Source organism: Mesoplodon bidens (assembly GCF_964165515.1).
Source record: "Mesoplodon bidens genome assembly, chromosome: X".
NCBI lineage: Eukaryota > Metazoa > Chordata > Mammalia > Artiodactyla > Ziphiidae > Mesoplodon > Mesoplodon bidens.
In genome coordinates, this window is record NC_138163.1 from 103,138,365 (window position 1) to 103,150,884 (window position 12,520).

Consider the following 12,520-nt stretch of genomic DNA (forward strand, 5'->3'; position numbering starts at 1 on the left):
GTGTTCAATGACAGTTAGCTTTAAAAAAAAACACCTTTTGATTAATTTTGTTTTAGTGAATATCTCACACTTGGCTAAGTACTGCTTGGAAAACGAAGGTGAAAATGACAGAGACCCTGCTCTTGGTAAATATTTTTTCAGGAGTGTGCATTTAAACTTTGAATGCTGTACAATGGATTTGAATTACCATAATTAATTTCCTGATTTGACCTTATACACAGAGAAAAGCATTTGGAAGAAGTTAGCCTTTCTTAAAACTACCTATAATTTGATCAAGAAGAAACCATTTTAGTAGAGTGTGAAATTCCTGTTTAAAATTTTGTCAAGGGGGGAAATTGAATCCTTGGTAGAGGAACTGACTGGTGAAGAGGAAGTTATGTAATCCCTGGTAAGAGCCTGTCGCCAGAGCTGAGGACAACGGAGGGAGGGAGGCAAGAGGACTGAGCCTGGTTTGTCATGTGTCTCAACTGCACGGAGACAGATTTCACAAAGTTTATAGAAACTTACACACGTGTTTCTGGTGATCTGAAATTCTAAAAATGAAAGGGCAATCCAGGAAGAATGGCAGGCTGCCAAAAATGGAGCTGATAATGCAATGGAGATTACCAGGAAAAGGAGAAGGGCCCCTGTAGAGGGATCTGTGTTGTGTGGTCACATAGGGAGCTGGCTGAGGCTCAGGTAGAAATATCTCATAGCCACTGATGAAAGTGAGCTGAGGCATGACAGGTGACACGACTTCGAGAGCTCAGACAGCTGAAATGACTTTAAAGGTCAGAGTTTTTGTTTTTTGTTTTTTTTTCCTTCTCCATTGCTATATTTTAAACTCCATTAGGGTTAGGAAACAAGTCTGTTTTGTTTGCCTCTGTGTACCACGTGTTTAGCACAATAAATGCTGTTGAATGAAAAAGGGAATTTAGTAGAAAAGTATGTAAAGTCCTACATGTGGATATTAAAATAAACTATTCAAGTACAGGAAGGGCTTTAGCTACATGAACAAAAACACAATTGCAATTGACTGCAGTTGCTGTGTCTGCAGTGTGACGTGGCTGCAGCAAAAACTAACCTGTCTTTGGTTGACTTCATACCTATGGAGTGTCTTAAACGAAGATTGTCACTACTTATCGGTACTGTCCTAAGCTGGTAGGGTTCCACCTAGAATACAGTGTTTCATCCTCAGCAGCACACTTAAAAAAGGCCACAGAGCCGGTGAGGGGGAAGAGCCCAAATCATGTCAGAGGAGCAAGTGGAAGGAAACAGGCACCTGGAGATGTGAACACTTTCAAGGCCACGGAGAAAAGGATTTCACCTCCTGATGTATGTCTTCCGAAAGCAGAAGAAGGACCAATGAGTAAAAATGCAGAGACAGATGTTGCCTGCTTTTAAGGAAATGCTTTTTTAGAATGAAACAATCTATCTGGGGAGGCAATAAGGTTTTACCACGGAAGATTTTTTGAGACTACCACAGTTGGATACTTTGTAGAAGAGACTCTCAGTGGCTCTCAATCCCGGCTGCATATTAGAATCCTCTTGAGGGCTTTTTAAAGATACCAGTGCCTGGCTCCATCCCCAGATCTTCTGATTTAATTGGTCTGGAATGGGCTTAATTGGTCTGGAATGGTTTCCTTTAAAAGCTCCTCAGGGGATTCTAATATGCAGTCAGAATTGAACCCTTGAGCTAGATGACTGAACCAGTAACTAATATTTATTTAGCATATGCTGTGTACCAGACAGTGTGTTAAGCACATTTATATTATTTCATTTACATAATCCTTATAATAACTTTGTGAGGTAGGTATTAATGAAAGATAAAGATGTTATGTTCGTTACCCATGACCACACAGCTCTTAAATGTCTGTACCCAAGTTGAGACTCAGATCCGTCTAGCTTTTAGAGCCCATGATCCTTTTCACCAAACCTTACTCCTACTAATCACATATGATCAGCATTTTCTTTATTAACGATGAGTTCTGTCAGCGGCATTTTGACATGATTCCTTTAGCATGATCCACATTAGCGATTTTAAGAAAAGATTGTCATCTAGTTTTACCTCTTTGGAAAAGGTACTAACCTTTTTATTTGCTATGTCCATTATAGTAAGTAAGTAAGTCCAGAGTTTACAGAATCACAAATCATTCATCAGAATGTGCAGCATATCCCCCAGAGCATATCTTTTCAAACTTATTTCTAGGCCTGATTGTCATAATCAAGATGTTTCTAGAAAGCCATTAGTGCAAAGCACGTAGCCTGAAACCATTTGCCTCAGTTCTAATCTGCAAATAAAATAAATAAATAATAGTTGTACAAGATCACCAATAAACCTTTCTGGTTTTGCTTTATTTTCAAGCTCAAAGAGAGTAATGTATTTGTTTAAATAGTAGTAGTAGCTGTCATTTAGAACCCTGTATTGAATGGCTAGTGTTCAGTCATTTATTAACAAATTAACAGATTAGATTCTGTTTGGAACTTAATGGCTGATTTCTGCCTCCTTTACAATGTGTCAATCACTCGCTGTTCCTAAGGCCATTTACTGTTTTAAAAACTACTTACTTGATTTGTTAAGAATGGCCAGTGAAGATAAGAAACAAACCACTGCATTCACATAGGGACCAGTTTCCCAGTGGACATTAGTTGTGACTGGTGTGAAGTGGTCACGGTCGTTTTCTGATAGTAGATGGTTAATGGTTTTTAATGTTGTTACTTGACAAATCCTGAAGTTCGCAACCCTGTATTAGTGCTGCATTGTACCCACCAGCACCACCCTCCCCTTGCCTGTAATTTTTCAGCTGGCTCCTACAGGAGCTTCTGTATTAGAGGGCAGGACCCGACAGATTCCACTGTGGCCTCCAATGAGCAAAAGCTTTTTAAATGCAGTTTGGGTATGTTTGTGAAAGCATCACATTGCTATGTTAAAATACATACCTAGGTGGCAGTGGTAGCAGCCGTTTACATTTGTAGTTTGACTTGATAAACACTGAATCATTCAGGCCATGCTTTAAAAATTGCACTAATTTCTGCATACAAAGTGAAAATTGAAAGCATGTTACTTTAGAAAGAATATTATTAGTAGTACATTAGCTTTTGATACCAATTTAACTATGGCTAAAACATTTTTTAATTTTAGGTGGATTCACTAAAGGGTATTTTGCTTTTTCTTTTCTCTAATATTCACCATTATTAACTTCTGAAACATGAAACTTAAAATTTAATTGGTCTCGTAAATTACCATAAAATAGAAATCATATAATAAAGAAAATACTATTATTGAAAATAGGGAGTCAGCATAACTTAATAAAGTTAATAAGTTACAGATCACTTATAATACACTGGAAATAAAATTTGTTGCATATGAAAATAACTTTTAATTGATTCAAGGAGATCTGCAAGTCTTTGTGGCAGTATACAAAATACAGTATAAACAATGTGACAGTATTGATAGTATGAGCATAAATATCTCATGTCCTAAAGTACTTCAAGTAACTAAGAAGACAGCCTCATTTTAAGTCAAGCCGCAGCAGAGGTATCATTCATTCGATTTACTCAGGTTCTAGAAGCAAAGTGTTGCTAGTCACCATGAAGCAGGTTTCATTTATATTACTCAGATAATCAGAATGTAACTTAAAAAATGGATCATTTATGCAATTGAAATCAAGGCATACTCACAGTTCAGGCTCTCTTGAAGTAAAAGGAGCTGAACCCTAAGATTCCTAGACACAGAGACTCGTCTTGGTGTGTCAGCTGGGTTCCTCCATCCGGTTGTGGTGCAATTGGTTGGGGTTGTCTTTTTATTTTTTATATTTGCATGTGGTGGTAGGTGTGTTTTTTCTCTTTTCTTTCTTTTTTCAATATGACAACCCTTAGACTCCTTGTGAAAATATTTTTAAAAACCCTACCACTATGCAACAACTTTAAGCTTAATCAACACTTAACTTTAAGAAATTATTTATATCTTTTCTATGAATACCTTCCACTTTGACAATTGTGAAAAGTTTTCCCTCCTCCCCCCGCATAAAGTTTATAAATTCTAAGCAGAAATATGCATTTTCTGTTTTTCCTAACTAATGATACATAATATGCTATATGTACTTTTAAAGCACAAGCATTTAATTTCTCTTTCTTTCTGGATTCATTTTAGAAACTAACAATCACATAAAGTAGCATTCCTGTGTCAACAAAAAATTGGTATTTTCCACTGGCACTTGCCATCTACCTCTACAAGGATTAAATCATGTGCTGCTGCAGCTGTTGACTTTCAACACGCCCTGAAAGGAGTTCAGGGTGGAGAGCTGAAATGAGGCCCTCTCTGCTCTGGGAAAAACTGGCTGAACAGGGCTTCAGATAGTTAGATATTTTCAGGAGACAATTGTATGAGCCCAATTCTTGTATCTCCTCATATCTAGAAAAGCACTAAAATCCTTCATGGTGACGACTGCTCGTGACTAGCAGTAACCTGCAGGAGACTAGCAGAAACCTTCTGTAAAAAATATGTGCTTGACTGCACGTATTCCCCCTTCACCAAACTCACTGACCTGCCCCCCGTCTCTTTGGAGCAGTTTCTCAGGGCTATCTGGGATGCTGTCTCCCAGGCTGCAGTCCTCATTTTGCCCCAAATAAAATGTAACTCGCAACTCTCACGTTGTGCATTTTTTTTAAGTCGACATCTGTATTGCATTATAGTAACATGAGTAATGAATTATTTAAGTTTTAAAAGGTTTATTTGATCTGTGTGTTATTTTAGTATATTTTCATGTATTCCCTTAAGACCTTGGATTTATTTTCTAAAACAATCTTATAACTTTAGAATTAGATGAAATTTGTGATAGTATTCTCTCCTTTTTAGCACCATGATGAACTCTCCCTAGTAAATTAAAATATCTCCTATATTTTAAAGAAAATAATGAAGTAATTCTGCAGGGGGATTTTTTGGTCCTAGTGTAATATTTAACCACTATCTGTCCATCTATGTAACTGTTGGCCCTGCAGTTTAATGTCATTTCTTCTTTTTTGTTGTCATCTGAAATGAAGAAAAGTTAGTTATTATCCTCCCCATAATTGTTACCCTGTAGCTTTGTTTACTTTACACTAAATAATATTTAACTCATTGGGCTTTATCTAACATTCTAATTATTTCTGGGTACATACACTCTTCTAAACATCATATTCTCCAGAGCTTTTAGTTTGTTATAAATATGACACATGGGACAGAATATTTTTAAATTGCCAGAATAAAAATATTTTGTAGCTCTTACTTCACTCTAGAACTTCTGAGAAGGAAGATGATTACTGTATTGGTCTAGGAGGAATTGTGTGTGTGTGTGTGTGTGTGTGTGTGTGTGTTAAAAATACATAGCATTAACTATCTTAACTATTTTAAAATGTACAGTTCAGTAGTGTTAAGTATATTTATATTGTGCAAGTATACTTATATTGTTATATTTATACTTTATAAAGTATATTTATATTGTTCAGTAGTGTTAAGTAAATATACTTATTGTTGTGTTTATATATAGAAATTTTTCATCTTGCCAAACTGAAACTCTGTGTCCACTAAACATTAGCCCTCTCTCCCTCTTCCCCTACCCTTGGCAACTACCTTTCTACTTTCTATGATTTTTGACTACTCTAGGTAATTCATTTGAGTCAGATCGTACAGTATTTGTCCTTTTATGACAGGCTTATTTTGTTTAGCATAATATCCTTGAGGTTCACCTATGTTGTACCATGTGACAGGATTTCCTGCTTTTTCAAGCAACATAATATTCCATTGTATGTATATACCATATTTTCTTTATCCATTCATCTGTCAGTGGACATTTGGGTTGCTTCCACCTCTTGACTATTGTGAATAATGCTGCAATAAACATGGGTGTGCAAATATCTTTTGGGGATCCTGGCAGGATTTATTTAAATGACTAAATAATGTTTATCTATTATATGTTCTATTTCATAAAATCTAATATAAAATTTTTATCATGCTAGCTATTTTTCCACACCTAAGCCGTCCCTTTTCAAAGCGCTAATTCTGTTTTAATCTTCAGTTCCCTGATGGCCCTACTGTGACCAGATTTGAATGTAAGCTTTTCTTAGTTCTTCCTTTATATGAGCTCTTTCCTGTTCATTCTGAACTTTCTGCTTTTTGTTTTGGTGTTCTCAGCTTATTCCCATACATCCTCTTCTGCTCACCCTTCCCCTTCCTCGAACTCTGTTGATATCTTAGCTTTTTATTTATACAAAAGATAGAAGTAGAAAAGAAGAAATAAACGGATGTGCTTGTTTGGTGCCATCCATTTATGATATTACCGGCCTCTCTTTATCTAGATCCCAACCCTTGTTAAATTCAGCTCACCACCCACTCCAGGCCTGAACCTCACCAGCTAAAATGAGGACTGCTGGGTACAAACACAGAATAGTGCTGATTGGTCTTGCTTCAAACTCATGACCACAAACCTCGAGTGGGCCCCTATGCTGCCAACAGTCCTGCTATATTTCCTTAGTCTGGTGGTTCTCAAAGCATGGCTCCTAGACCAGTAGCATCAACATCACTCAGGACAAAACAAACAAACAAACAAAAAAACCATCACTCAGGACCTTGTTAGAGATGCACATCCTTAAGCTCATCCCAGACCTTATGAGTCAGAAACTCTGGGGATGTAGGCCAGCAGATCTGTGTGATTATGATACTAAAGTTTGCCAACCACTGTCTTAGTTCATTTTCATGTTCTTTGAAAACCCTTTTCACACCTTCACTCTTCTGCCAACAACCCCCTCTCCTTCCTCACTCCCACCTGCTGATCACTTTTTATTTCAAGTAAATGAAAAATAGAAGTGCTCAGAAGAGAACTTCCTCATCGTCTTACATCCACATCTGCCTGCATCTACAGGTGCCCCTGTATCCTGCCTTCTTCGCTGTCGCTAGGGCCAACCCCCTTCCCACTTGCATATTATATCCCATCCCCTTTCTCTTCTGGGGTGGTTTTTTCCTTTCTACAGGATCTTTCCCATCAGCGCGCAAATGTCTCTCTTTAAAAAAACGAAACAAAAAAACAAACCTCCCTGAAGATGTCTAGGTAATGCTATGGAGTCATCTAATGCACGTGTTGTTATGTGAAAATTTTGAGTATTTGTATGTATTGTCTCATTTTCAAAACAAAACCAAACAATGGGAGGATAAACCAAAAACTAATGCCAATGAGGCGAGAGAAATTGGGCACAAGGAGAGGGGACAAAAGCTAGGCCTCTCTGAAAGGTATTTGTTTAAGGTTTTGCCTTTGGAACTTTATGTACATGTTTTGTATAATTAAAACACCAAATTAAGTCAAAATCTAATTAAAACAAATTGGCCTCACTATGTAACAAATTGAAAGTATAACCACAAGGAGAATTCTTTTAAGTGACTTTAAAATAGGGTGGGTTGTTTTGTTTTCATTTTACATAATTTTAGATTTACAGAAAAGTTATTGTACAAGAAAAGTACAAGGAATTCCAGACACCTTTCGCTCAGGTTCCCCATACGTTAACATTTTACCTTTTGTAGTTAGTAAGTATCCTGTGGGGAGCTACTCTGAGATTATACAAACATCTTGTCACTCTTCAAGCTTTCACCCACTAGTTAGAACCCTTTGCTGGTTCTTATCTGACTCAGTTATTACGATGATAACTGCCAAATGGTGATTTTCTAATGCCAGAATTTATTCTACATTTATGAATTGATTTTCTACTTAAAGGAAAGCTTTTCCTTCCCCCATTCATTTACTTATTTATTCACATCAGCATAGACTCATGAATTCTTACTTTGTTGAATAGTAAAACAGTATTTTGATACATCTGACAAAAAGAATCACGAAGAAATCCTAAACAGCATACAGTGGTTTTGTTGTTACTGGTAATGGAAATGTTGTTATTTTGAAACTTTTATACATACACATTAAAGGAAAAAGCAAATGAATGATTATGTTAATGTCATTAGGTACCAACATTATCTGACAAAATCGAAGAAGTAAAATTAAAAACTATAATTGAGTGGGAAGAAGCATCAGTATGAATTGATGATTTATTTATTTTCCTTCTAAAAAATAAGTAATTTTTAGCTATGTCCACTTAAAGAGTCGAAGCGGTGATAACCTAATAGCAATACTATACCTAATATCCATATTGTGGATTTAAGTACCTTTACCCACTAAACAGAAATGGGGCTGTTTGGAGAAATGGCCAGCTCCAATTCTGGGGGCAAGAAATGAACAAGACAAGCCTTGAACACCTTGTGCCTGAAAGCAAGGAAGTTATCAGACTCCTAGAGTCTTACAAAAGGACATAAAAGCTGACTTAAGTAGGGGCTCTCACTGGCCAAAAACAGGACAATTCGAGCATCAAAATGAATAATGACTGCAATTGATTAAAACACATCAAAAATACTAAAAATCTATAAATCATTATAGAAAACCGCAGAAGCCTCCTACCTGGTCTCCTTTCTTCCACTCTTGTGCCCTTGCAATCTCTTCTCCACGCAGCAGCTCAAGTGATCCTTTCAAAACCTAAAACTCATCTTAATGCTCTCCTCCTCAAAACTTTCCAGTGGTTTTCTATCTTGCTCAGCCTAAAACCCAGAGTTCTGGCCTTGACTTCAAAACCCTAGACCATAGGGTCTTTGATCACCTGAATCGCATTTCCCACCACTCTTCCCTTTGTTCATTCCTTTCCCAACACACTGGCTTCTTTACTCTTCTCCAAACATACCAACCGCCTTCATGCCTCTGGGCCTTTGTACTTATTATCCTCCACACCAAGATCTTGCTTCCATGTGGTTTGCTCTGCGACTTCATTCTGGTCTGTGTTCACATATTACCCTATTAGAGAGGACTTCTCTGACACCCCTTCTCTTACTAAATAGCAGCTCCCTAGTCTTCAAACCTGTCACACCTACTTCCCTACCAGCCTAATTTTACTTCATAGCACTTAACACTACCTAGTCTTGTATTCATTTACGTATGTTGGTTTCTTTGTTTATTCTCTATCTTAAGTTCCAATTTTATGACTTATGTCACTTAAGGGTTTGTTGAGAGTGACTGAATCCACGCGCTGACGGATACATAGATCTCAGTGTAACATTAACTTAAGCATAAATGTAGTCAAGAAACTATATAAAGTATATACTCTGGGATCCTGATTTAAGCTTCTACTACTCCTTCCTAAGAAGGTGATGAAGACACTGGCCAGGAAACCCTGTCTGGGTCTAGTTTGTATTTTCTTCTTCTGCATCATGGCCATCCTTTTCTAGGCTGGTTCATTTGCTGTGCCCCACCCTAGAATCCTGCTAGGGCTATTGCTTTTCTCTTCAGGTCTGTTGTCATTGATCTCTATTTGAACCAGCTGAAAGTTCTCATTGAGGGTGAGGACTCTTTATCAGTTGGTTTCTATAGAGGTTTGCTTGTTCTTCCATAGACCCTTCTGGCTACTCTGTGTCTTCCTGCAGTTTGCTCACCATCCATGTGCACTTGCTTTTTCTCTCCTCTCTTTCTCTAACTCATACACGCTCATACATACATTTATGTTCAAGGGCTCATCTTTCTTTGTGCTAGACTCTATCGTAAAGGTCTTTAAACAGCCTTGGACAAAAAGTAACTTCCAAAGTGGAACCCTGATGCTTTCATTGGGCAGAGTAAGGATCCCTCCCACTTTTGCATATCCATCATCAAACATCTCTCTGGGTGTACCAGCTCAGAGTTTTATTGCACAGGTCTCTTCATGCCCACTTTCATGTAGGCTAAACCTGAACTAAAACTGTGTCATTTTATGTATGAGCAAGTATAGGACAGAATAAAAAATAATTTTATCTTCCAAGCCTGAAGAGGCTTGCCTTTTTCACTAACTGGTATTTTAAGAACAGATCATAGCATATGTAATGTTAGTCATGTTGGGGAGCATAGTATTTGAGCAGAGACCAAAGTTCCCTACAATTAAATGCTTTCCTAACACCAGCCCCAACAAGGTCCCGGAAAGAGGCAGATGCAGAGGACAAGCTCCTCCAAAGAAACTCTCATTGTGACCACAAAGCATATGATTCTTAGCCCTGGTCAAACAGCTACCCCTCGGGGAGTTTGTCTTTACCCTGGACTAGAGGCCAGCCAAGTAGTCTCCTTTCCCTCTTCTCCTTTCTCACCTCCCATTCCCACAGAGAGGAAAGGCAGGTCCAGAGAAAAGACCCCAGGAAGAGCATTGAATTCCGCAGGAGCCAGGCTCCGTTAAAGTCATTAAATCTGACTCTTCTTACTTGGGGGTGGAATGAATAAAGAAAAGAAATAGGATGGTGGGAGAGTGGACAAAGAAAGGGCCATCAACATCCCCTAAGAGCCAAGATACAGTGGCTCTGTAGGTCAAGTCAGAGGTTACAAGAAACACAGGTATAAAATATATTTTTCCTTAAACAAATGTAGAGTGTCACTCAAAGGAAGAAAATATTGCATGAAAAGGCAGAAAACATGTCTGTCTTGAACATCCATGCTTCCTAAGTAATTCCTAGCACCACACCCTAGTCTTGGAAACAAATAATTCCTGAAAAATATTGGCTAAAACAGGTAAGTCTTTGGAGAAATCAGCCAGAAGTGAGAATAAAGAAATAATTCAAACATCCAAAGTAATTCCAGGAGTTTTTAAAGTGTTACAGTATGGTCATGTTATTCAGTTTTGTGTAAATTAAATTGTTCATCTTCAGTTAATCCTTATCTTTGGTTTGTTTGTTTGTTTTTCTTTTCAGCCCCACTGTGTTCTCCTTGCCTCAAAGGAAAACTCGGCACCTGTTAAACTTGGGGGCTTTGGGGTAGCTATTCAATTAGGGGAGTCTGGACTTGTAGCTGGAGGTAAGAACACTATTTTTAAATTTTCCTTCAAAACCTCATCACTTTCAGGCTGGTGTAAAACTTTCAAACTAAATATTAGTCCATCCTCAGTGTTTCATACCGCATTCTACCTCACCCTAACCCACCCACAAAAGTGCCATAATGTAGTTTTGAATTTAATAATTCTGTAGTCCTAATTAGAATTTTAGTCCCTTAAGATAATAGACTCTGTCTTTTTACTCTTTGTATCCCCAACACTTAACAGGGAAGAAACCCAACATACAAAGATTAAAACAGTATTGGAAGAAGATGATATTTGAGGCAAAGTGACTTTTAAAGTTGAACTGGCCAAACGAAGTCAAATCTAAAATGTGTGGATTAACTACTTTCAGGTTGCATCTATGGCCAATTTTTAATTTCACACTGTTTTCCTCTTTCCACTTGTGAAAGAGTCCCACTCAAGCCATCTATCTGTGTATTTGGGAAGAGCAAGCAGATGTGAGTACAGACTGATTTTGTTATTAGCCAAAACAAACATAATTAGAAAATTCCCATGCCAGAAAAAAAAGAAGAAAAGTTCAAACAGAAACTTTCTTCACCAGTGTACAGAGGTGGATGCTAATTACAGATTCAAGTATTTGGTTTTATTTGTTCCTTTCAGTAGATTCCAGCTCAGAATGCTGCCCTGTTTTTAGTTTTGTTCTTTAGTTTTGCAAATTACTTAGTTCTCCCTTCTGCAGACTACCAGTCTTCTAGTCATTGCTTTATATTTTCCATCTTGAAGTACTGCCAGTCTTCACAAAGAGGAAAAATATCAACAGTACTAAATTCAAATACCTAACAAATGATAAATATCAAAATAATAATCTTTTACACAGGATATTTCATTTAATTCACTATTACTAAAACATCGAAGCAGTATTAACATAGACCATCTTCTGAAAAATGAGCCATGAGTCATAGTTGTATTCTTTAAATCATTATTTTACCACATTGCCCTCTAAAATTAAATTGTGTTTTGTTTTGTTTTTTTTCGGTACTCGGGCCTCTTACTGTTGTGGCCCCTCCCGTTGCGGAGCACAGGCTCTGGACGCGCAGGCTCAGTGGCCATGGCTCACGGGCCCAGCCGCTCTGCAGCATGTGGGATCTTCCTGGACCGGGGCACGAACCCATGTCCCCTGCATCAGCAGGCGGACTCTCAACCACTGCACCACCAGGGAAGCCCTCTAGTTTTGCATTCTCTTCTAATCATTTCCAAGAATATGAGAAACTGCAAGTTGAGTATAGTTTTGAAAACTGATTTTTTTTCCTTCTAATTCTAATGAACTAGTGAATTCAAAACTAATGAAAAGTTTTGAAATTTTTCATCTGTGATTAGAATACTGACCATAGGGTCAGTTAACAAAGAACAGTTTAATCACAGAATCATTGAATCTCTGAATTCGAAGGGGCCTTAACTTCTCCAGTCTTGTAACTAATGATTGAATTCTCTCATAAAATTCCCAGCAAAGGGCTGATCTCTAGTTTAATTCCTCATGTGGCAAAGAATTCACTGTGTCCCAGGACAGTTCATTCCATTTTTGGAAAGCTCCTAAGTATTGAAACGTTCATTCTTGGGTTGAATGGAAGTGTGTCTTCCTGTAACTTCCACCCAGTGGTCCTAATTCTGACTTTTGGAGCCACAGTAAACA

At 37.7% G+C, this 12,520-nt stretch overlaps 1 protein-coding gene across 7 annotated transcripts in view; it reads left to right on the plus strand.

Moving 5' to 3' along the window:
• CASK (calcium/calmodulin dependent serine protein kinase) overlaps positions 1-12,520 on the plus strand; it is a 392,946-nt gene that overhangs the window by 244,533 nt on the left and 135,893 nt on the right. For all 7 annotated transcript variants that reach the window (XM_081222810.1, XM_081222812.1, XM_081222813.1 and 4 more), the window contains exon 6: positions 10,748-10,850. In XM_081222810.1, coding sequence (XP_081078936.1) covers positions 10,748-10,850 — 103 coding nt within the window. The remainder of the gene's footprint in view (positions 1-10,747; positions 10,851-12,520) is intronic.